The 23,999-nt window shown below is 36.6% G+C and overlaps 3 protein-coding genes across 9 annotated transcripts in view; 2 read left to right on the forward strand and 1 right to left on the reverse strand.

The window, feature by feature from the left end:
• LOC100373824 (DENN domain-containing protein 1B-like) overlaps positions 1 to 2,039 on the reverse strand; it is a 60,005-nt gene extending 57,966 nt beyond the window's left edge. For all 6 annotated transcript variants that reach the window (XM_085492495.1, XM_085492494.1, XM_085492498.1 and 3 more), the window contains exon 1: positions 1,920 to 2,039. In XM_085492495.1, coding sequence (XP_085348621.1) covers positions 1,920 to 1,936 — 17 coding nt within the window. In that variant the 5' untranslated portion in view covers positions 1,937 to 2,039. The remainder of the gene's footprint in view (positions 1 to 1,919) is intronic.
• LOC100373977 (uncharacterized) lies at positions 1,987 to 9,830 on the forward strand. Its single transcript, XM_002737485.4, has 4 exons — positions 1,987 to 2,054; positions 2,181 to 2,730; positions 8,841 to 8,942; positions 9,398 to 9,830. Exons 2-4 carry the CDS (start codon positions 2,494 to 2,496, stop codon positions 9,428 to 9,430), a joined length of 372 nt encoding a protein of 123 aa, XP_002737531.1. The 5' UTR covers positions 1,987 to 2,054; positions 2,181 to 2,493; the 3' UTR covers positions 9,431 to 9,830.
• An 8,779-nt stretch (positions 9,831 to 18,609) lies between these two features.
• LOC100374133 (ATP synthase peripheral stalk subunit F6, mitochondrial-like) lies at positions 18,610 to 23,556 on the forward strand. Of its 2 annotated transcripts, none has more exons than XM_002737486.3 (4): positions 18,610 to 18,708; positions 19,092 to 19,267; positions 22,097 to 22,224; positions 23,394 to 23,556. In XM_002737486.3, the coding sequence occupies exons 2-4, from the start codon at positions 19,098 to 19,100 to the stop codon at positions 23,420 to 23,422; spliced, it is 327 nt and encodes a 108-aa protein (XP_002737532.1). In that variant the 5' UTR covers positions 18,610 to 18,708; positions 19,092 to 19,097; the 3' UTR covers positions 23,423 to 23,556. The 2 variants fall into 2 exon arrangements, with proteins under 2 accessions (XP_002737532.1, XP_006819911.1); XM_006819848.2 differs by having other exon boundaries at positions 18,634 to 18,703.
• The last annotated feature ends 443 nt before the right edge of the window (positions 23,557 to 23,999 follow it).

The raw sequence follows: 23,999 nt of genomic DNA on the forward strand, positions 1-23,999 counted from the left end.
TAGCGTAAACTGATCGTGAACTCTGCTTTGCCCATGTTACATCGGGGTGGAATTGATTTTGAAAGAATTTTAGCTATCAATCTAAATACTGCGTCGATCTTCAAAGTATTTACTTACGAACAAAGAGGTACTAATTTTACAAAATTGACTTGTATTGTATATAAGCCGCTAACACATCATGCGACTATGTCTATTGTTTACAAATTATTATCTATGACTGGCAGGATGCGTGTCGGTCGATACGCAAGTATATTAACAATATGACAATATTCCTGGTCGAAAGCATTTCTGTGGTGGTCGCTAATTTTGATCGGGCCGACCAGCGTGACAAGATCCCCAATGAAAAAAGCACTGTGGCGGTCTTGCTAATCACCTTGGGGGTGTCAGACCGGTGTGGCGGCAAATCGAAGCACTGTGGCGGGACCGCCACACTGTTTACATCCTGGGGAGAACACTGATTACAAGGATACCTTAAAGTATGCACAAAGTCAGTACAGCGGAAGTATCGGAGGTCGATGCGACGGTGTACAGTCTGAGTGCATACTTTGAGGTATCCTCATACATGTACATGTAATAACCTTATTATTATATATCTTTTCCTTCCAAGGACACATCACGGGAATGCCGAAATCCAAAATGTTTAGAACAGAATCAGCGAACTTCTTTGTGTGGAGTCCTGTCAAACCCTGGTGGCAGCCATGTTTGTTTACGCACGTAATCATTCCATATTTGGAATTTGCATTTCCTAATATGGTAGGATGAAAATAACCCGTAAACTACTACAAAATTACAGCACACTGTAACTTATAGCGTTACAGTGACATATGCATAATAATAATAATTAATAAATAAATAAATATAAATATTCTACTATCACTACTGATGAAATTGAGTAAAACTTCTATGTACACATTGATACACCATAAACATTAAGTAATTCTTCCAATAGAATAGAATAGAATAGAATAGAATAGAATAGAATAGAATAGAATAGACGTATAGTAACTTTCAACTGGCAAGATTTTGTATGTAAAGTATTTTTTATGGGCAGAAAAAATATCTCAAAACAATCAAATTGATTTTATCTGCAGAATGCTAGAAAACGCTTTACAAAAAGTTTAACTTTTTGAATATGTTTTATTTTATAGAATCCATTAGAATGTATGAACATGGATACACTGCATACCACAACAAACACTAAAACAACACAGGTACATGTAAAAAATGTGGGTGTGTACATTCTGGTTACATTGTAACTAAATAGTGTCACTATACGACCGTTGTGTAGCACAATTTTATAACTCAGACAGGAAAACGAAGCACCAAAGTGATTACTTAAAGTAACATACTGCCGCACTTCCTCGGAACAAAAGAGTATTGTTGATAACAGACAACTAACTATTGAATACAAGATCATGTGGGGATGAAGTCACTTCCTTTGGTCTTTTTCGTCGAAAAATATAAACACTGCAATCATAACTGTTCACACGCCAATCAGTATTGATAATATGCACTAATGGGCGCTTGGTATAAGGAAGATCCAAACAGGAAGTTATTTGAGTTCAGTGAGCACCGCCCTCGTTCACCAAAAATTAACCATATCGCCACGATGAAAATCGCAGAGTCGAATAGCAACAACAATACAGTACCATAATCAGCATAAATAACTCAAACGACTACATGCAGTTTGTCCTTCGTTCGATCAAAGGTCAAGACTATTTTCATAACAATGACTAACAACGACTGACTTCCGTGGTCTGATTTATTTCTGAATACCGATCCACATCCGACCGCGACCGAGGAATCGTGTTGACATCGTCGGAAACAAACTTTAGAGGCAAAATTCGATTCATGGCATGTACGTTTTGGCGATCAATCGTATAATTTGAAATAAGTAATTTAATTAAATGTTTACTCACATTAATCGCGAACCCATCGCTGCAGTTTTTGGTATTATATGGTGTGAAAACAAGTTCAAGTCCGAATCACATCAACATGACGAAGTCTGCGGCCATATTGATAATACGAATCACATACACAGCAGTGCATTCTGGGTAAGACTCGGCATTACATTGGAGGTGTGTCAAACACAATAAAATGGCAACAACTGTTACAAATACTTCATTCTAAAATTACATAGCGTATTTTAAAATTAATATTTTTTTTTCATCGCCAAGCAGGATAAAGTATAAGGTAAAGCTATACAAGAGGTCACGTTGTCCTAGCCTTCACGAATAGAATCGTCCACTAAATACTGAAGAGTTGTGTGCCCTTTCACCCCGGTCGGCCAGCTGACATCGTTAGTACACTCGTCAACACGGGATATCACGAAGATCCGGATCGTACTTGTCTGCGTCGTCCGATCACGTCGTGATTGTCGTGCACCGACGAAAACCATAATGCCTCATTGTCAAAAAATAATATGACAAGTCAGCTGAAATTATTATTGAATCAGTCCAGTCGCTGTGTAAATTCCTAATTCTGTCGGGGCAAATGAAAGGGCGACTGTGCGACATACTATCTAGTCGAATTTTAATCACGACTGGACTAAGCAAATCCGTAAATATTCTGAGAAGGAAAGTTATGCAGTCGTTCACCATGGGTGACTCAATAAAACAGTGTAACTCCGAAAGCAAGTCGAACAGCGATGTTGATATCAGTAATTGTCAAAAGAAACCGAAAGACGAAGAAAAAGAACTATTTTGGAAGATTCACGAAGAAGCCTGCAAGGTAATGTGTTTTGGAATATTCTACTTCAATCTAGCATGGTACATCAGACCTGCTTTCTGATTGGTCTAACTGTCAGGTGTTTGGGTTGCATAACCAATAAGGCACCGTGACAATATTGACTCTGATGCTGGGCCATGTGCGAGATGTCTTCGTGGGCGTGGTCCACGCAAAGGTGTACCATTGAGCTCAGATTTTTATCTCCACGGTAAAATCGGACTTGAAAAAAAAAAAAACCTTTTCAACTGGATTCCTGGTAAAACAATATATTGATGAATATACATTACATACAGTATTTTAATTTTTAATAGTATTTAAAAATGCATGTAATACAAAAGTTGCCATTTTGCAGCCACCATAACGATCCTAGCCAGACGTCCTTTGATTAGGACTGTTCTTATTTCAATATAAAATTATTTATTTGCAATTTTATCTGAGTGCTTAGTAAAACAGTCGCATGTGTCACCAAGCCTTTGAACTAATCAGGGAGCTGTCATTACAGCTCCCTGAACTAATATATGAACACTGCAAAGGGATTGACCCTAGAGGGCGCTATGCAACATACATAAGCAAATAACACCGAATAAACGGCAAGGTAAAGACTATGTCTAATTATAGTAAATACGTACTGCGTGCGTGACTCGAACCGGCGCTCGCGTACGGCACCTAATCGCCTAGCTTCACGCCACTACACGTCTTCCCCTCGGCCACCGGGCATCCCCAAAAAAGGATGCTTAATAACCGAGCTTATTGCGTGCAGAGAACGTGAAACCCGTCCACGCGATACGCGCCACACAGCATGGCCAGAATGCGGCAAAGGCCTTCAGATCTGGCTGTAGTAGGATGGTGAAAGTAATGGTACAGCATTTTAACAGTGAATAAGTACTGAGAAATAATTTCTAAACTCATAGTTGCTGTCGACATAGGAAGTAAAGTAAGCAAATAACACCGAATAAACGGCAAGGTAAAGACTATGTCTAATTATAGTAAATACGTACTGCGTGCGTGACTCGAACCGGCGCTCGCGTACGGCACCTAATCGCCTAACTTCACGCCACTACACGTCTTCCCCTCGGCCACCGGGCATCCCCAAAAAAGGATGCTTAATAACCGAGCTTATTACGTGCAGAGAACGTGAAACCCGTCCACGCGATACGCGCCACACAGCATGGCCAGAATGCGGCAAAGGCCTTCAGATCTGGCTGTAGTAGGATGGTGAAAGTAATGGTACAGCATTTTAACAGTGAATAAGTACTGAGAAATAATTTCTAAACTCATAGTTGCTGTCGACATAGGAAGTAGAGTAAGCAAATAACACCGAATAAACGGCAAGGTAAAGACTATGTCTAATTATAGTAAATACGTACTGCGTGCGTGACTCGAACCGGCGCTCGCGTACGGCACCTAATCGCCTAGCTTCACGCCACTACACGTCTTCCCCTCGGCCACCGGGCATCCCCCAAAAAGGATGCTTAATAACCGAGCTTATTACGTGCAGAGAACGTGAAACCCGTCCACGCGATACGCGCCACACAGCATGGCCAGAATGCGGCAAAGGCCTTCAGATCTGGCTGTAGTAGGATGGTGAAAGTAATGGTACAGCATTTTAACAGTAAATAAGTACTGAGAAAATTGTATGTTGTATGTGAGGTCACTAAGAAATCGGGCGCCAGCGCCCGATTTCCTGCACGAGCAGTGTGACCTCACTTGATTTCAACAACAACCGTGGGTTTTTATAAAAAAGAGACATCACACTAAAGAGCCGGATGTGTGACGTCAGTATATGAGGAAAAACAAGGTGGGAATAATATTAGCAACGGTTGTTGTTAACAACCATGGAATGAGGTCCTCTATGGGCTTTTTTTTTTTATTGGCACTGTGCCAAGGTTTATGACACAGCAAGAAATAAAGAACACGCAAAGCGCACACAGCGTACGCGTGATCAATGGAATTACCCAATGACGCACGCTCTATTTTTATACCCGCGCGACGTTCGACGCGCGTGAGATGGAATGATTTGAAGTAGATTGTCAGTTACCCGCTGGATTTCAACACGTCAACACGTAAGTAAATTCTCTCTCGCAAATTCGCAAATCTACGTACTACGATGTCGTACAACCGCTTTGTCAAAGCCAAGAGCTACCTCGGTGATGCTTCAACAAGTACAGCAGTGTCTCAACATGAAAAAAACTGGTTACAGCCCAGGACTGAAGAACCGAAAACGAAGTATATAATATTCATAACGAAGTTCCGTGTCGTCCCAGAAAAACAAGACATCGGGATGGTGAACCTGAATTCCGAACTGATGCGTGCTACTGATCTACTATTTCAGTATTTAGAGGTTAAAGGAGTGGATAGCTACGGGGCTTATCATGACGGTATCACCGACCCCTGCAGTCAATATCGCGGTCCACATATGCACATCATAGCAACCACCGGCAACGATTCAGACGTTAGACAGCTTGCAGCATTTAGACAGGCGAAATTATCATGGGAAGATAACGAGCCGAACTTTCACATCATTAGTCAGATCTGCAAGGTGCCTACGTCTTTCGCGGCATACATACAAGGACCGAGTAAAGAAAAAAAATGGTTATACACTAAAAACAAGACTCCGTTGGAGAAATTGTTGATCCATAATACGACCGTAGACGATATCGCGGCGATGGAAGAGAAAAGGAAAGAGCGTGCCGTAAAAAGAAGCACGAATGAGGAGATGCTCTACTTTGTGAAGGATTTGATACATCAATATAACCCGACTGATCTCCCCAATTTAGGACGCCTGGTTACTGAAGATCCTGCAGCAACAAATGAAACAAAGGACAAGTGGCATCGTTTCATCAGTAGAAGCGTTTCCGAATACCTCTACAAGACTGCCGTTGACACCGTACGATCAGAACTGTTGAAGAAAGAATTCGGTGAGTTGGCATTTTCATTAAGAACTATAGCTAATCGCACCACAATGAAATATGATAACAGAGACAACTATTTATCAATCGAAGATTCTATTGTATGGTATACCAAGTGGTGTGACCACCAAGGGCTGAACATGTTTGACTTTTTGTATGACATCATAGTTTGGTTTGATAAGAAGCAGCCAAAAAAAAACATTATCTATCTGATGGGGGCCTCAAACGGAGGCAAATCCTGGGTGATGCGGCCGATTCATCATGTTGCTCGCTTCTGGGGAAATATTATCACCTCTAATGAAAGTGCCTCCAATTTTATGTTTGAAAATTGTTTAAGTGCCAGAGTCGCCATGGCTAATGAATTCGTGCTTAGCGAACACAATGCAGAAATGGCGAAATCTGTTTTTGAAGGCATGCAAACAATGATAAATCGAAAAGGAAAGTCACCGTGTCTTCTCGAAAGAACGCCCATATACATAACAGCAAACCGAAACTTGTGGTACCAAGTCTCCTCGCAGGAAAAAGCTTTTCGAAATAGAATGCTATTGGTTAAAGATGACATCGTAGAGATGCCCGAGCTCGAGTATATACAACAAGACCTAAATCCACTGATGTTTTCATGGTTACTTGATATGATAAATGGGGATACGAAGCCCGAGGACATCGACTGGCCCTTAGAAAACGACATGGTAGAAAAACTCGATAAACTATGGAGAGGAAGTAAATGGGTTCATATAAAGAAAAAACCAAGTAACAGAATGGCACCAAGACAAATTGACGAATATATGAAAGAAACTGCAAAGATGATACAAGAGTGGGAAACAAAGGAAGAAGAAGAAATCAAAGCTCTGTTTAAAGAACCAAAAATAAAACCTATCAGTAAACGTAATCTACCAACAAGACAAGAGCATTCGGTAAAACGCTATTTCCAGTTATTTGAAGAGGAGGATAAGCCCTATGTCGATTTCACGGAACTGAACAAAATCCAGGACGAGTGGAAGAGTTGTGAAGACCTATTCAATTTGATTGAACACTCAGAATTTTACCATAGAAGACCAGCACTATAACGCTATGGTGCACATGCATAAGACCGAGAGTATACCACAATCGATATGGAAGCCTAAACCTCAATGGGGCATAATAGAGCTCACAATAGCGCGTGACCGAAAGAGCGCAATCTACTATGGTAATCTAATGGAGCGATTGGCTGACATAGAAAGAATTGAAAAACTGAAGATCGAACAGGATAATATTCAAGACTGGAGGACGTGCACAATGTGGCCTGCGAAGTACTTAACATCACAGACTAAAGACACGCGGCTGAAAATTGTTGAGGCTATATTGATTATACAGACAGACTGTGGGGGTACGGGACCGTCATATATCGCAAGCCACAATACACCTTAATGAACACGCTGCTACCAGTTATACCGACAGAGGCGAAGAATGCGAAACTGTTTCACCATCAACCACTTTGTCATCATGTGGTCAATGATACTACTTCCCATACCTTACTATACTTGAGAATTCAAGGGTGCAAGTCGTTGCATATTTTGGATACACTACTTCCCATCACATATGATAACCAAATCTTTGAAGAGAAGAAAATATGGGGTTGCCAAAATTTCAACACTACAGATGGGAATTTAATATTGAAACCTAATCCTGATGTTTTTGCGGACTTCCCGCCTAAACCAATACCAGCTGATTTATATGTTGACGGAGAGATCATAGATGAGGACAATGACCACACATGGGAGATTGTAAGAACACCAGGTAAAAACATGATTTTAACACGAAAACGAAAATAACTTGTGTTAATAACAACAATATCATTTACCTTTACAGATACAATAACCATTATGATGGAAAATCTTCATCTCTGATTACAGATAAAGTGGTTCAAGTGTCGAATGACGAAAACTGCCAAAGATACACATCAGAAAGAGAAACAGCAACGCTTGGATATGATGAAGTTGATAATTGAACAAATAATTTTTCGATGTTATAATAATCCAATGACTCATTTATACTTGTTCGGTTTAATTAGTACTTGTTTTAGAAACCAGTTACCTATGTTAATCTATTTACTATTTACATATCATTTTTTTACAAAGCCTTTGATGTTCACTATTATTGATCAATTAAGTGTTAATTAAATGTTATAAACTCATACAACAGTTTCATTACTTTTACACGCACACACATAGGTAGGTTATAATGTTTAAATTTTCATTTCCGGGATACGAATATTGTGGCCCTGGGACTGACCTAAATGAATATAAAAAGGCCAAAGACGAAATAGACGAAATATGTAAGGAACATGATATCCAGTATGCCAACCCAAAAATCCCAACATCAGTTGCAGATCAACATACATAGATGGACTGTTTCAAAATTAGTTGCACTAGAAGGGGATATCTTTCTTTGAAATTGATTTCCAAGTCAGATGTTGTCAATTTGATTAAAATCCTATTATTGTATGGCGTATATTTTTTTTTATAATATATACTTTTATTTTTTTACTATATTTTTTAATATTTTGTAATTTGTTGTTTTTACTAGATACTTTTTTTTATTTTTATCTATCATCTTGTTTGCCTTTTGCGATCATCAAAAACTACCAGTAAACAATCAACAAAATAAGTCAAATATATAAAACAAAAATACATATATATGTTTGTTTTTTAAAAAGTTCTTGTTGAATAGAATTATATTACATATAAATAACTAAAATAAATACCGGGTAAATGCTTAAAATTAACAGCTTTATTTTATTGGCCGATATGTGCTCAATGCATGATTTTATTACATTCAAAAACCTTCAGTTCAAACTCAGCATTCTCAGACTGGATGATTACTTGAAAGGCATATTAATTAGATATTTTCTTACTAGTAACTCTAATAAAAGCATTATGAGCAATAATACTAGAATGAAATATCGACGTTTCTCCATAATCTTCATAAATTTCGAAACTTTCTTTCTAACCCTGTAGTTATTTTCAACAGTTTTCTTGACTGAATCAAAAACATGTTTTACAAATATCTATATTATAAAGATGTATTTTTGCATGGTTTCACTAAAAAAAAAATGTTTGACCACATCATGTGAATCCACTTTGACATTTTGAGCTTACTGAATAAATTTAAACACATAACAACTTTAATGTATCCAATTGATATAATATTACTTCTATTTTACAGAAAAACCAAGCGACGTATACAGACCCTAAAACTGGTTACACAGTATTTACAAGAGTTGCACACCTCAATAGAGGTACTTGCTGTGGTAGTGGATGTCGTCATGTGAGTACTCTTATCAAGTTTTTAATATCTGTATGCTAACGTTGGTCAGTTTGTGATAATCACTCTGTTATAATGGGGGCAATTATGTATCTTTAGTTATTAAGTGTATGCTTTTATTTTGTACATTAAAGTTTTGGGAGCCAAAGTCAACCTTTGTTTAATTTTTGTTTTAAAATTTTGATCAAGATTTGTAGTCAATAGAAATTGATGTCTATTTGCTACAAAATTGAAAAAAAAATTGAAAAATACATATTAAAAAATTTACTCAATTTTTTTTTGTTGGCTCCAAGATTAGGGTGCATTTCCAGAAATATTGAAGAATATAAGAAAATGAGCAGACAAATTTGGGTGAGAAAGTCTGGTAGTTGAAAAGGTTAAGAATAATCTCACAATTCAACCTCTATTCATATCTTGTACAGACTCTCATTCATCTATCATGTATGTTTGTCTTACAGTGTCCGTATGAACACGTCAATGTCAAAAAGTAACGAATAAATCCTGTTCAGCTGTCACATGACATGATAATTTCCATCCCACCATCTATCCAACTGATGGACAGGATGTGCAGAAAAAATTTTTGCTGTGAGTGTTTTGGGGATTAAATTTAAATGCATGGTATATCAGCCAAGAGGCATGTAATACAAGTATTATATTGTTTGACAAATATCTCACACACTCGCGTATTATTTTAATATCATTTTTCGTAACAAATCTGTCACTTATTTATTTCTATGCATTTTGTACATTATTACAAGCGAAATTCCAATTCTCAGTTCAAGCATAATTCTTATATTTGCCCACAATAGTCCTTACTCAGTCTGATCTGCCAGGATTTACATTGTAGTATGTAATGGACATGATTAAAGTTATTTGCACATTTTGAAATAAGCTGAATCTGTGATTTATTTTACTTTCTCGCTGGAGGGAATACAATGCTGTCAGAAAAGCAATTTATAGAAAATTTATTGAACTATTCTTCAAGTCTAATTGATGGAGCTGTATTGGCTAACCTAATTTGCACAGTGTTCAGGGTGTGTCACAAAGACAATCAGATTCTGATCAATACATATATGTCAATTGATGGACTCCTGCTGCACATGCACAGACTGGGACATCCCTTTTTGAATGGTCAACTGTAGATTTCAATTTTATAAATATTTTGTGTTTACGAATATATATTGGAACAACTATTCTGAATGCACTGTACACTAACAAATCGGCTGTAACTAAAAATGCAGGGAAATGACCAATCACACTGCTGAAACTAAAAATGCTAGAAAATAACCAATCACACTGTCGAAACTGACAACGCAGAAAAATGACAAATCACACTGCAGAATCCATCAATGTAAAAATGACCAATCACACTGCTGAAACCAAACATGCAGGAAAATGACCAATCACACTGCTGAAACCAAAAATGCAGGAAAATGTCCAATCACACTGCTGAAACCAATAATGCAGAAAAATGTCCAATCACAGTGCTGAAACCAACGATGTAGAAAATGTCCAATCACACTGCTGAAACCAAAAATGCAGGAAAATGACCAATCACACTGCTGAAACTAACAATGCAGAAAAATGACCAATCACACTGCTGAAACCAATAATGCAGAAAAATGTCCAATCACACTGCTGAAACCGACAATGTAGAAAATGTCCAATTACACTGCTGAAACCAACAATGTAGAAAATGTCCAATCACACTGCTGAAACCAAAAATGTAGAAAATGTCCAATCACACTGCTGGAACCAACAATGTAGAAAATGTCCAATCACACTGCTGAAACCAACAATGTAGAAAATGTCCAATCACACAGCTGAAACCAATAATGCAGAAAAATGTCCAATCACACTGCTGAAACCAAAAATGCAGGAAAATGACCAATCACACTGCTGAAACCAAAAAGGCAAGAAAATGTCCAATCACACTGCTGAAACCAATAATGCAGAAAAATGTCCAATTACACTGCTGAAACCAACAATGTAGGAAAATGTCCAATCACACTGCTGAAACCAATAATGCAGAAAAATGTCCAATCACACTGCTGAAACCAACAATGTAGAAAATGTCCAATCACACTGCTGAAACCAAATATGCAGGAAAATGTCCAATCACACTGCTGAAACCAATAATGCAGAAAAATGTCCATTCACACTGCTGAAACCAACAATGTAGAAAATGTCCAATCACACTGCTGAAACCAAAAATGTAGAAAATGTCCAATCACACTGCTGAAACCAATAATGCAGAAAAATGTCCAATCACACTGCTGAAACCAACAATGTAGAAAATGTCCAATCACACTGCTGAAACCAATAATGCAGAAAAATGTCCAATCACACTGCTGAAACCAATAATGTAGAAAATGTCCAATCACACTGCTGAAACCAACAATGTAGAAAATGTCCAATTACACTGCTGAAACCAATAATGCAGAAAAATGTCCAATCACACTGCTGAAACCAACAATGTAGAAAATGTCCAATCACACTGCTGAAACCAACAATGTAGAAAATGTCCAATTACACTGCTGAAACTAACAATGCAGAAAATGTCCAATCACACTGCTGAAACCAACAATGTAGAAAATGTCCAATCACACTGCCGAAACTAACAATGCAAGAAAATGTCCAATCATAATGCTGAAACCAACAATGTAAAAATGACCAATCACACTGGAAATGTCCAATCACACTGCTGGAACCAACAATGTAGAAAATGTCCAATCTCACTGCTGAAACCAACAATGTAGAAAATGTCCAATCACACTGCTGAAACCAATAATGCAGAAAAATGTCCAATCACACTGCTGAAACCAAAAATGCAGGAAAATGTCCAATCACACTGCTGAAACCAACAATGTAGAAAATGTCCAATCACACTGCTGAAACCAATAATGCAGAAAAATGTCCAATCACACTGCTGAAACCAACAATGTAGAAAATGTCCAATCACACTGCTGAAACCAATAATACAGAAAAATGTCCAATCACACTGCTGAAACCAAAAATGCAGGAAAATGTCCAATCACACTGCTGAAACCAATAATGCAGAAAAATGTCCAATCACACTGCTGAAACCAATAATGTAGAAAATGTCCAATCACACTGCTGAAACCAACAATGTAGAAAATGTCCAATTACACTGCTGAAACCAATAATGCAGAAAAATGTCCAATCACACTGCTGAAACCAACAATGTAGAAAATGTCCAATCACACTGCTGAAACCAACAATGTAGAAAATGTCCAATTACACTGCTGAAACTAACAATGCAGAAAATGTCCAATCACACTGCTGAAACCAACAATGTAGAAAATGTCCAATCACACTGCCGAAACTAACAATGCAAGAAAATGTCCAATCATAATGCTGAAACCAACAATGTAAAAATGACCAATCACACTGGAAATGTCCAATCACACTGCTGGAACCAACAATGTAGAAAATGTCCAATCTCACTGCTGAAACCAACAATGTAGAAAATGTCCAATCACACTGCTGAAACCAATAATGCAGAAAAATGTCCAATCACACTGCTGAAACCAAAAATGCAGGAAAATGTCCAATCACACTGCTGAAACCAACAATGTAGAAAATGTCCAATCACACTGCTGAAACCAATAATGCAGAAAAATGTCCAATCACACTGCTGAAACCAACAATGTAGAAAATGTCCAATCACACTGCTGAAACCAATAATACAGAAAAATGTCCAATCACACTGCTGAAACCAAAAATGCAGGAAAATGTCCAATCACACTGCTGAAACCAACAATGTAGAAAATGTCCAATCACACTGCTGAAACCAATAATGCAGAAAAATGTCCAATCACACTGCTGAAACCAACAATGTAGAAAATGTCCAATCACACTGCTGAAACCAATAATACAGAAAAATGTCCAATCACACTGCTGAAACCAAAAATGCAGGAAAATGACCAATCACACTGCTGAAACCAAAAATGCAGGAAAATGTCCAATCACACTGCTGAAACCAAAAATGCAGAAAAATGTCCAATTACACTGCTGAAACCAACAATGTAGAAAATGTTCAATCACACTGCTGAAACCAAAAATGCAGAAAATGTCCAATCACACTGCTGAAACCAACAATGTAGAAAATGTCCAATCACACTGCTGAAACCAACAATGTAGAAAATGTCCAATCACACTGCTGAAACCACTAATGCAGAAAAATGACCAATCACACTGCTGAAACCAACAATGCAGAAAAATGACCAATCACACTGCCAAAACTAACAATGCAAGAAAATGTCCAATCATTATGCTGAAACCAACAATGTAAAAATGACCAATCACACTGGAAATGTCCAATCACACTGCTGAAACCAACAATGTAAAAATGACCAGTCACACTGGAGAATGTCCAATCATACTGCCGAAACTAACAATGCAAGAAAATGTCCAATCACACTGCTGAAACCAACAATGTAAAAATGACCAATCACACTGGAAAATGTCCAATCATACTGCTGAAACCAACAATGTAAAAATGACCAGTCGCACTGCTGAAACCAACAATGTAAAAATGACCAGTCGCATTGCTGAAACTAACAATGTAAAAATGACCAATCACACTGGAAAATGTCCAATCGCACTACTGAAACTAACAATGCAAGAAAATGTCCAATCACACTGCTGAAACCAACAATGTAAAAATGACCAATCACACTGCTGAAACCAACAATGTAAAAATGACCAGTCGTACTGCTGAAACCAACAATGTAAAAATGACCAATCACACTGCTGAAACCAACAATGTAGAAAATGTTCAATCACACTGCTGAAACCAAATGCAGAAAAATGACCAATCACACTGCTGAAACCAATAATGAAGAAAAATGTCCAATCACACTGCTGAAACCAAGAATGTAGGAAAATGACCAATCACACTGCCGAAACTAACAATGCAAGAAAATGTCCAATCATAATGCTGAAACCAACAATGTAAAAATGACCAATCACACAGGAAATGTCCAATCACACTGCTGAAACCAACAATGTAAAAATGACCAATCACACTGGAGAATGTCCAATCATACTGCCGAAACTAACAATGCAAGAAAATGTCCAATCACACTGCTGAAACCAACAATGTAAAAATGACTAGTCGCACTGCTGAAACCAACAATGTAAAAATGACCAGTCGCACTGCTGAAACCAACAATGTAAAAATGACCAATCACACTGGAAAATGTCCAATCACACTGCTGAAAATAACAATACAAGAAAATGTCCAATCACACTGCTGAAACCAACAATGTAAAAATGACCAATCACACTGGAAAATGTTCAATCACACTGCTGAAACCAATAATGTAAAAATGACTAGTCGCACTGCTGAAACCAACAATGTAAAAATGACCAGTCGCACTGCTGAAACCAACAATGTAAAAATGACCAATCACACTGCTGAAACTAACAATGCATTGCCAAGAAAATGACCAGTCGCACTGCTGAAACCAACAATGTAAAAATGACCAATCACAGTGGAAAATGTCCAATCACACTGCTGAAACTAACAATGCAAGAAAATGTCCAATCACACTGCTGAAACCAACAATGTAAAAATGACCAATCACACTGGAAAATGTCCAATCACACTGCTGAAACCAACAATGTAAAAATGACAAGTCGCACCGCTGAAACCAACAATGTAAAAATGACCAATCACACTGGAAAATGGCTAATCATACTGCCGAAACTAACAATGCATTGCCAAGAAAATGACCAGTCGCACTGCTGAAACCAACAATGTAAAAATGACCAATCACAGTGGAAAATGTCCAATCACATTGCTGAAACTAACAATGCAAGAAAATGTCCAATCACACTGCTGAAACCAACAATGTAAAAATGACCAATCACACTGGAAAATGTCCAATCACACTGCTGAAACCAACTATGTAAAAATGACAAGTCGCACCGCTGAAACCAACAATGTAAAAATGACCAATCACACTGGAAAATGACTAATCATACTGCCGAAACTAGCAATGCAGGAAAATGTCCAATAGCATTAAGTCAGATAACCGCCGCCTCCTCGGGGTTACTAGACAAGATGCCGTCTATGATCGGGGATTCCTTATACAGACAGTGTTGAAATTAAATAAGTAAACGTAAGATGATGTGTTGTGTAGTATTTATTTACAATAAAACATGCAATGGCAATGACTCTTTATTTCCGTACGTAGCTTTAGGGATGTACAAACTGAATAACAACAAACTGAACGAACAGAAAACTTCTTCAGTTATGTGTACGCCAGTAACACGCACCCAAAAATACATACTGGTCATAGGTTATTCTTGTGGAGTTTTATGGCTAAGATTTTATCCATAATAATTCACTATCACTAGTACGTCCACTCTACTCACTTTTAAATGTGTATTTAATTCTTTATCATATATATAATATATATATAATTTTTCCCGTTGTGTTTTTTTCAGGTAATCGCGAAAGAAAAAATTAACATGTGATGACAAATAAAGAATTTAAATTTAATTAATGAATTTAATTAAAAGTAATTTAAATATGAAATGAAATATGTGAAATAAAGAAAATGCACAGCGTATTTCCGGTTTTAACAACATACCAAAATAAGTAGCGTACCTCTATATTAACTAGCGATTACAATTATTTCAGACACCAAGATAACGCCGGAATATGGTGACTGGGATATAAAGTCCGACCCGAGATATACTTTTATTGTGGAAAGAACTTTATATCCCAGAAGAGTCTGGGTATTAGGACTTTATTCAACTTACGCCCCCCGCAAAAAAAAACAATTAAGGATACATACTTTTGATGGCCTTCGGTGAGTTCTATAATCTATTTTGCGCGAAATTCGTTATGGGAGGAAGACCATGCCCCTAGCTTGCAATACTGGGTTAGCCGTATACACAAAAAACAATGACCGATATCGAGTTCCTGATAACTCAATGATCGGCCGTGATTCTTCTTAAGACGGTAAAACTTAGTCAGTGTTATAACTTTGATGTCACGTGATTTCTATAACATTTCTAGAACAGTATACGAAAATGCGTATAAATGTCCTGGGACAGTTGATGACTTGTAAAGAACGAGTCATAATCGAAAACAGAACATTTTGTGCATTTGAAGTCCCGCATTGAGGCATTAAGATTGGTCCAGAAGAACTTGATGTGTTTTACGTGTATTTATTACAGTTTTTTCTGTGTCAAGTTTGCTTGGGTTGGGGAAACTTTAGCATACTTCTAACATACTTGAAATGATCGAAATCTTAAATGTTTTGTACGAGATAAAAAAAAAAAACATATCTATATTTCATCCAGGAATAAAATGCAGTGGATGTATAATACTGAAGTTTACAAATGACAACGTGGTACAATTATGTTTATTTCAATCTAATCGTGAGGAAGACTCATATGTCTCTCAGGTTTGTAGGGGCTACTGTCCATCCATAAAACACAAAATGCATTTTATTCTTGGATGGTCATAAATAAATGTGACTCCTTTCATTCTTCAGTATATTAGAAATTTGCTAAACTCACTCTTTTCCGGATTTCATAAAGATACTCATTCCATCTTATCTTATCGTTGTAACCGTTTCAAATATTTCACACTCGATATTTGCGTAGACTATATCTTCTACAGTCTATAGTATTTGTTATAAATTTTTAAAATAGTGTTATAATACTTTTCATGGCATTTTTTTAAAATCATTATGTAAGTGTACACACTGGTGGCGAGCGTAATAGAGTGGCGTTGTGTGTACACGTGTTCTACGACTCGTAGTCAATTCGTCCCAATGCATTCGTCCCACAAGTCATTTCGTCCCAATACACGTTCATCCAACAGTCAGCTGGGATTTTTCCACGCAAAAACGACGAATTCGGCCGAATTATCGGTTGGCTTAATATTACCCCCAACGAATCGTATTTCTGTGAAAGATTGGCAATTTTGTCCTGATTTGTAGGAATCTGAAAAACGCGTTTCACAACTTATTTAGTTTTATGCCGCATTCAAGATGGCAGCCCCCGTATATTAAATATCGCATTTATTTTATTATCACGAGGGCGCCAGCTGACCGTGGTTCGTCCCATCACCTTTGGTTAGCCTTACGATACAGGGTGATTTCCTTTATATATATTGGTAACAAGACAATCAAGCTAGATGAATATAAAATACAATCGGACAGCACAACATGCCATTACAACAATATTTACTGTGTTTCTCCATACTCAGAAATAAACAACTTTTACCATGATTACCGTTTTTCAGAACATTAATTAATTACACTATAATCTTGAAATATGAATAACTTGAATTGACAGCGGATTAACGTATGTCAAAGTGTGATACAATAAACGGCTATAGAGGGACTTTTGATCGGACGAACCGACTTGTGACGAGTAAACCGGTGTGGTGAATCGAATTGGGACGAATGTGATTTGGAACAAATCGACTGTACACCTGTTCTACAGGGAATATATTCTTGGCTCCAATACTTTTTGAATTTTGCATTGCATAATAATGTTACGGTGGTTATACACGTTGCAGTGTATTATATGTACATGTTATGTTTGTGGGAAGTTACTAGTATTGTTTCGCTTATATAGCCAAACGTATAATCCATAATGCCAACAGCCTATCACCCTCTCGGTGTTAATGAACAGCTATAATCAACGAATAATCTATACTGAAGACTATCAAAAATAACAGGATGCATGTGTATTCATCTACAGGCCAAACTGCATGTATGTGTTATCACATTGTTTCTTTATATTGAACACGTAAACAGTACATCAAGTTGATATATATTAAAATATACGCAAATAATATGTAAAAATATTCATTTTACAAGTTCATGCAAATTACAATATATTTCGTTATGGGAATGGACATGATTATGCATTAATAACACTACAGCAATTTTAGCATTGAAGCTATTGTGAAACTTCACATCAGGTCATTGTTGGCTATAGATCGTTAATGTGTGTGATCACACTCACCGAGTCGCTTCATACAGTCGCATACCAACAACGTAAATGTTGTTAAGTTTTCTGGTTGTACATGAAATGTGATGGTCCCAGTTTGTTTCTTTATTATTTTTTCTTCTATTTTTAGCAGTTTCTTTTAAAGCGCCTTTAATAGTCGTCCGCAGTACGTGTTCGACGGAATTTCATGTAAGCCAACAATGTATTCTTACACGCGTTGTATGCGTCACTATGCGTCCCATATCGAACAGAACGCGGCGCGACGACTGTAGAACTTTAAGGTGTCGGTGAACTCGTATCGATAACCTAAAATAACATAAAATAAGATGTATGAAATAAAAGTATATATAGTGATTCATATGTTTTTGTTTGTTTGTTTTTTTCACTGTGAAATAACAAATATATAAGCCATATAATACATCAGATTTTAATCCAATTAGGTGACAGATTTGTAACAAAATGACTTATCGATACATATGCCTATACGCCCAGTCATTATTCTCATAAACCAGCTTGAAGTAAATAAAATAGTAGTCGTTGATAATGGAGCATTTTTATTTTTCAGGATACAGTATAATGTTCCAGCTATGTATACTGAGTGATATAACGATATAATAGAGGGTTGTAAATACAAAGTGTATTTGATGCTGCCCTCACTCGGTGAACTGTGTACACGACCTTTGACCGAAATCTTTCTGTACACCGTCGCCATTTTGTTGAAAACGTTTGCCGGTTGCCTGTGTCCAATTTTAGCACAAGTAAGGTGAGATTCGCTTTTATATGCGATAACAGTAGATTTTATAATATATATTGTCACCCAGTGACGTTTATGATGGAATCATGTAAACAAGTACGTGAGCAAAGCTCTGAAAATTTTAACTTTTGAGTTCAGTACGAGGTCAAGTACACCCTTTATATATTTATAAACTTGTATCACTTTCACGTTGTGATTGATTCAACGATGGTGTATAGTCCAGTTTACTTGCATTTGGACGGGTTGAAGTTGTGACCGTAACTCTGTGTACACATGCTGAACCATGTAGAATAGTTATAGTTGTTGAACAGTGTTGCTTGTCATCACTCATATCTTACATTGCATTTGCTCCACGCTTCTCCCTGACCGGAACATAATGTCATTTCTTCCAGATCACCATGTTAGTTAGGTTTTTGATTGGAAATGCTGGCACTGTGAGACAGGCTGTTAGTATCCAGTGCCGAAGACAGATCGGCGTATCAGCCGTTGTCTTACAGAAAGGACAGAAATTGGAACCAGTACAGCAACTCTACCTGAACAAACTCCGAGAGTATGCTTCAAAAAGCAAGTGAGTATATACGTATACAGCATTGAGTGGTACATGTATCTATCTGTTGCTGGTCAGGCTATGTTGTTTGATATTATTGAATTAGTTAAAGCTTGTGCACAACGTTCAGTATGGGTACTGTGAAATTCATGAAGGTAGTTTCATGCAGGTGTGAACAAAATATCTATTTGTTTCCTTTCGTTAGGAAATTGGGAAAATACCGTAAAATTCCTAATTGAGGCCGCGACTTTAATTAAAATTCATTTTTTCAATGGACGAATTCAGATGCGTGAAGTTTTGGTGCGGCTTTAATTAGAGCATTCACTTCGGTAACAGTGGGAATTTTTTTCAGAAAACAAAGGCCAGAAGGGATAATGATATGCTAATGAGATGCTCAACACTCGATTGCAACCTTTTTGCGATTCTAAGGCACTTTCGAATTTTTACACACAGACGAACTTGTACACAAACGAAATTTCACACTGTATAACATACTGCACAATAAATAATATCCACAAATAGATTTGTATGCATTTGCAGATTACGGTACTGTATACTACAATCTCTTGAATAGACTAATTCGTTAGCACCGGTCACTCTTTTAGTAACCGTGCAGACAGCCGTCTGACACAGTCGATTGCAGCATGTTCGACGTCCGGCAGAGTGACTGTACATTCCATGTTTAATCTAGACATCAGGGAAATTAAAATAAAAAAAGTCAATCAAAAAAAAAAATGTTCGCATGATAACAAAAAAAATACTATTTAATATTATTTAATGTAATATATATTTATTTTCTTATTTTTTTTGATAACGAAAAGTATATTCTAAAAAAAGTCAAAACAAAAACAAATGCATTCTTAATAGCAAATGATCACGGTAACGGTCATGCTGCGTTTCACACATGTGAATAACTATACTTGTTTTCGAAGTGTTACAATTGCTGATTATTAATCAGTAGTGATTACAATAATGTACAAAAAATAAATTCGTTGAATTGTTGTGAAAATTCAACTTAGTTTCACTGCAAGCGAATGATTTTGGTCACATATAAATGCTCTATCCGATACGATATCTGCCATGTTAGTTCAAACATCTTTAGTGACTTGAAACTGTTATGTTGACCTGATAGGTCAAGTCGCTAATTAACCAATCGAAACGCTGGATGGTGCCAATGTGATTAAATTACCATAGCTCATTTAAATATGTTAATGTAGTTCAGCGACCTCATGGTAAACGAAACACAGAAGAGATTTACCGTTGTTGTAGTGCGATCGTTGGCTTTGATTTTGATGTGAAAACGGCATGATTTTTTTTTAAATCAAGAAATTAGTTGTTTTCGAAAGATAAGCTGAGCATTGAAGAAGAATTTAACACTTTTGAAGATAATAACAGCTCATTGTCGAAACGCAGTTTACCCAGTCACGCTACCCACAATAAACCTGTACTCTGGAATAAGCGTCAATGACTACGGAAAACCTTAATTAGACTCTAATTTGAAGCGTCAGGAATCATTGAAATGTTCGAAAAATTATGCCTTAATTTAAAATTAAATGGTATATCTATTTCTGAATCATGTGGTGGCTGTTTGGTTTGCGAAAGTTTGGGGTGCGGCTTATATTGCAGACTTTTTCCTGGGATCAAAACATGTCAATTTCAACATGAAACAATGTCTCAAGTTAGGGGTGCGGTTTCTATTAAAGCTGCGGCCTCAAATATGATTTTTACGGTACATCATTTTATTCAAACAGATTACATGAATTATAATACATGGTGGGCTACTTCATATGGCTAGTTTAAAATACCGGTAGATTCAGATTGTTTTGTTTTAAAACCTCCATCATAAAACATTTCAAAGTTTAGCCATTCTTTTAACCTTTTTACCACCAGACATTTTCACCCAAATTTTCTGCACTTTTTTCTCATATTCTTCATTATTTCTGAAAATAAACCTTAATTTTAGAGCCAATAGACACAATTCAAGTCAATTTTTAGTTTTTACTCAAAAAATTTGACTAATTTTGTCCCAATTTTCTTATGGAAAGTGCAGGCCATAAACAGGACTATTTTGTGAATTTGTAATAAAAAAAAGGAAAGTTGTTGGTGAAAAGATTAAACTAGTTAGCTGTGCCCATTCTTGAGGATGGGCAGTCATGGCTTTATTAAGAGTTTGTGAAATGGTCACACTTTAGGGCCCTGTTCGTTTACACAAACTTACTTCTAACATATAGTTCTTGAAAATAAGTTGCTATAGTATTCTTGTGTAGAATATAGAACACTTAATAATGTGAAGAAATTGTGAATTACTACTAACTGATTCACCATATTCTGTAAATTTCTATATTTTTACTACCAATATGTTAATTTTAGATTTGTAACATTGCTTGATTTTGACTTTGCCAAGCTGTGAATATGCATCTTCACATATCCAACAGTCTCAAACTGTGAGGGCAGTATAACTCACCTGGTGTTAACTGTCCTCAAATGATTTGGGGAAGTTTACAAGTGTATCGTTTTTTTGCCATGCTGTAAGTTGTATTGTATCTTTTATGTTTTGCATGAATAATGTGATTGGTGATTCCTTGAAAATACAACATACGTCTTGACAGTTGCGCACAAAACTAGAAATACATGTACTAGGTAAATGTTTATAAATTGGTGCAATTTGTGCATCTTGGATAGAGACACTGGATCACAAACCTGGCAACGTGTTTCAGTCATCTATTTTGAACAAAAACTCATACTCTATTCTATTTTTTGACAATTCAAAAATGTGTTCTTGTAGCTTTAGAAAATGTGGACTGGTTTGCTACATTGTACTACATTATATTTGTTTGTTTGCATCCTCAGAGCTGCAGATGGTGCCATGTTTGAGGTCTCGCCCAAGACTGAGAAAGATATGGCTGATGAAATAGACAGACTTACTAAATTATATGGTGGTGGAGACATGACAGCATTTCCTGAGTTTAAATTCAAAGGTGAGAATTTATTCTTTTCCTCAAAGTACTCAACTTATGTCTGTTGACATGGTAGGACTGGATTTACCGTGAAAACTGTATTAATTCACAGTCTCTATGAATTCGCCCGCTGACACAAAAGAACGTCTTGATCACAATCAAATTGGTGAAAATAAGTTCAAATTGACCTGATCAAAATGTATCCTATTAATTCGCTCACCTGAAAAAAATAATTTCCATTTGTATCCTATTAATTCGAAAAATAATTATTTTTATTGCCGCTAGTTAATACAGTTTTTACGGTACCGGTAGTTCTGATGCTTGTCGCCATGTATGTTGCTGGTAAATGATTGTGAGATAATTTCAAACCATGCAGAAACTTAACACTACATACAGTTCACTAATCCTGTCTACTCCAGAACTGTATACTTAGTGAATAAAGGGTGATGCACTCTCTATTAGTGTCAGAATTAGAGATTTTCATGATGTCATGTTTTTTACATTATTACTTACCTCACATATTATCTTGCCATAGACTGTTTTGGGGGTTTTTGTACTATTCTACTATCTATTGCCCACTCCGAAATGTTCATATCACTTCACAGGGTCCGTAGCGTTGGGAAAATCCTTTGAAGTCTTTGAGGTCTGAAACGTTTTTGAGTTGTTTTTAAATTACAGGAAAAATAAAAAATCTTTGAAAAGTCTTTAAATTTCTTCATAGTTATTACCGGTAATTCATTTTAGAAAGGCCCATTTTCTTTACATAGTCTTTTTTTAAAAAGTGTTTTCTACCCCAGTTCCGACAAGTGTCAGCAGTGATTGCTATCCCCGCACCCGCCCTTCTACCATGTTGGCCCAAATTAAGGGTCAAAATGTCTTGGGGGGGGGGGGGAAAGCAAGAAAAGGTCTGAAAACGTCTTGGAAATCATTTAGCTCTTGGTGCTATGTAACCTGCTTCAATAAAAATGGTACTGCCGCACGATTATATATAAAATGATGACTGTGAATGATGCATATAATTTAAGATGTTTGCCATCACAATACTTGAATACAAGTTTTCATTATTCCATGTATGAACTTTTGTTGTCTTGTACAAGTTACACTGGTTTTCCATTCACAGTCTTCTCATGAACCTACAGTACAGATTCAAATCAAATAATCACGTTTTCTTCTTTTTTTTTCATTTGCAGAAGTCGATTTTGATGCAGTAGCCAAGTAATTAAGACGCTCTGGTCTCTTTCGTGGTTTCCATTCTGTTATAACTGTGTGTTTTTTGCAATTTCTGTTCAGATGCTATTAACAATAGTGAATGTAAAAATGAAATAAATTAGCAAGTTTTGTTGTTTCATTTTAGTTATTTATTTGTCTTTGTTTACTATAAACTCCAGACTAACCTTGGAGTTCATTTGATAAAATAATGTGAATCTACCAGTACTGCAATCTATTAATGCATACAATATAACATTTCACTCGGCATTCCACAATACCTAGAATTTGTGACATCCTGTTAATACCTAAAATCTATTCTATGTTCCACTTGCTTTACAGCACTTTATTAACACTAGAATCTGACATTCAACTCACTATATACCACACCATTTCACTAATATCTAGAATCTATGCAGTGTTCCACTTGCTCAACAGCACTCCACTAATGCCTAGAATCTAATTGACATTCCACTAACACCTAATAATATCACCTTACTATTCAGATTTATACAAATTTCACACTCAATATGGGATGTAATGAGTGCCGTTAAGAAATTAAATACTTGTTCATGTTTTATTTAGAACTA

Source organism: Saccoglossus kowalevskii, chromosome 17 (assembly GCF_978046115.1).
Source record: "Saccoglossus kowalevskii chromosome 17, keSacKowa6.1, whole genome shotgun sequence".
NCBI lineage: Eukaryota > Metazoa > Hemichordata > Enteropneusta > Harrimaniidae > Saccoglossus > Saccoglossus kowalevskii.

Coding starts and splice junctions, on each gene's coding strand:
- LOC100374133 (XM_002737486.3), top strand. CDS start 19,098: ATGTTAGTTAGGTTTTTGATTGGAAATGCTGGCACTGTGAGACAGGCT. Junction 19,268..22,096: donor GAGTATGCTTCAAAAAGCAA/GTGAGTATATAC, acceptor TTGCATCCTCAG/AGCTGCAGATGGTGCCATGT. Junction 22,225..23,393: donor TCCTGAGTTTAAATTCAAAG/GTGAGAATTTAT, acceptor TTTCATTTGCAG/AAGTCGATTTTGATGCAGTA.
- LOC100373977 (XM_002737485.4), top strand. CDS start 2,494: ATGAAAGGGCGACTGTGCGACATACTATCTAGTCGAATTTTAATCACG. Junction 2,731..8,840: donor TTCACGAAGAAGCCTGCAAG/GTAATGTGTTTT, acceptor TCTATTTTACAG/AAAAACCAAGCGACGTATAC. Junction 8,943..9,397: donor GTGGTAGTGGATGTCGTCAT/GTGAGTACTCTT, acceptor TTTGTCTTACAG/TGTCCGTATGAACACGTCAA.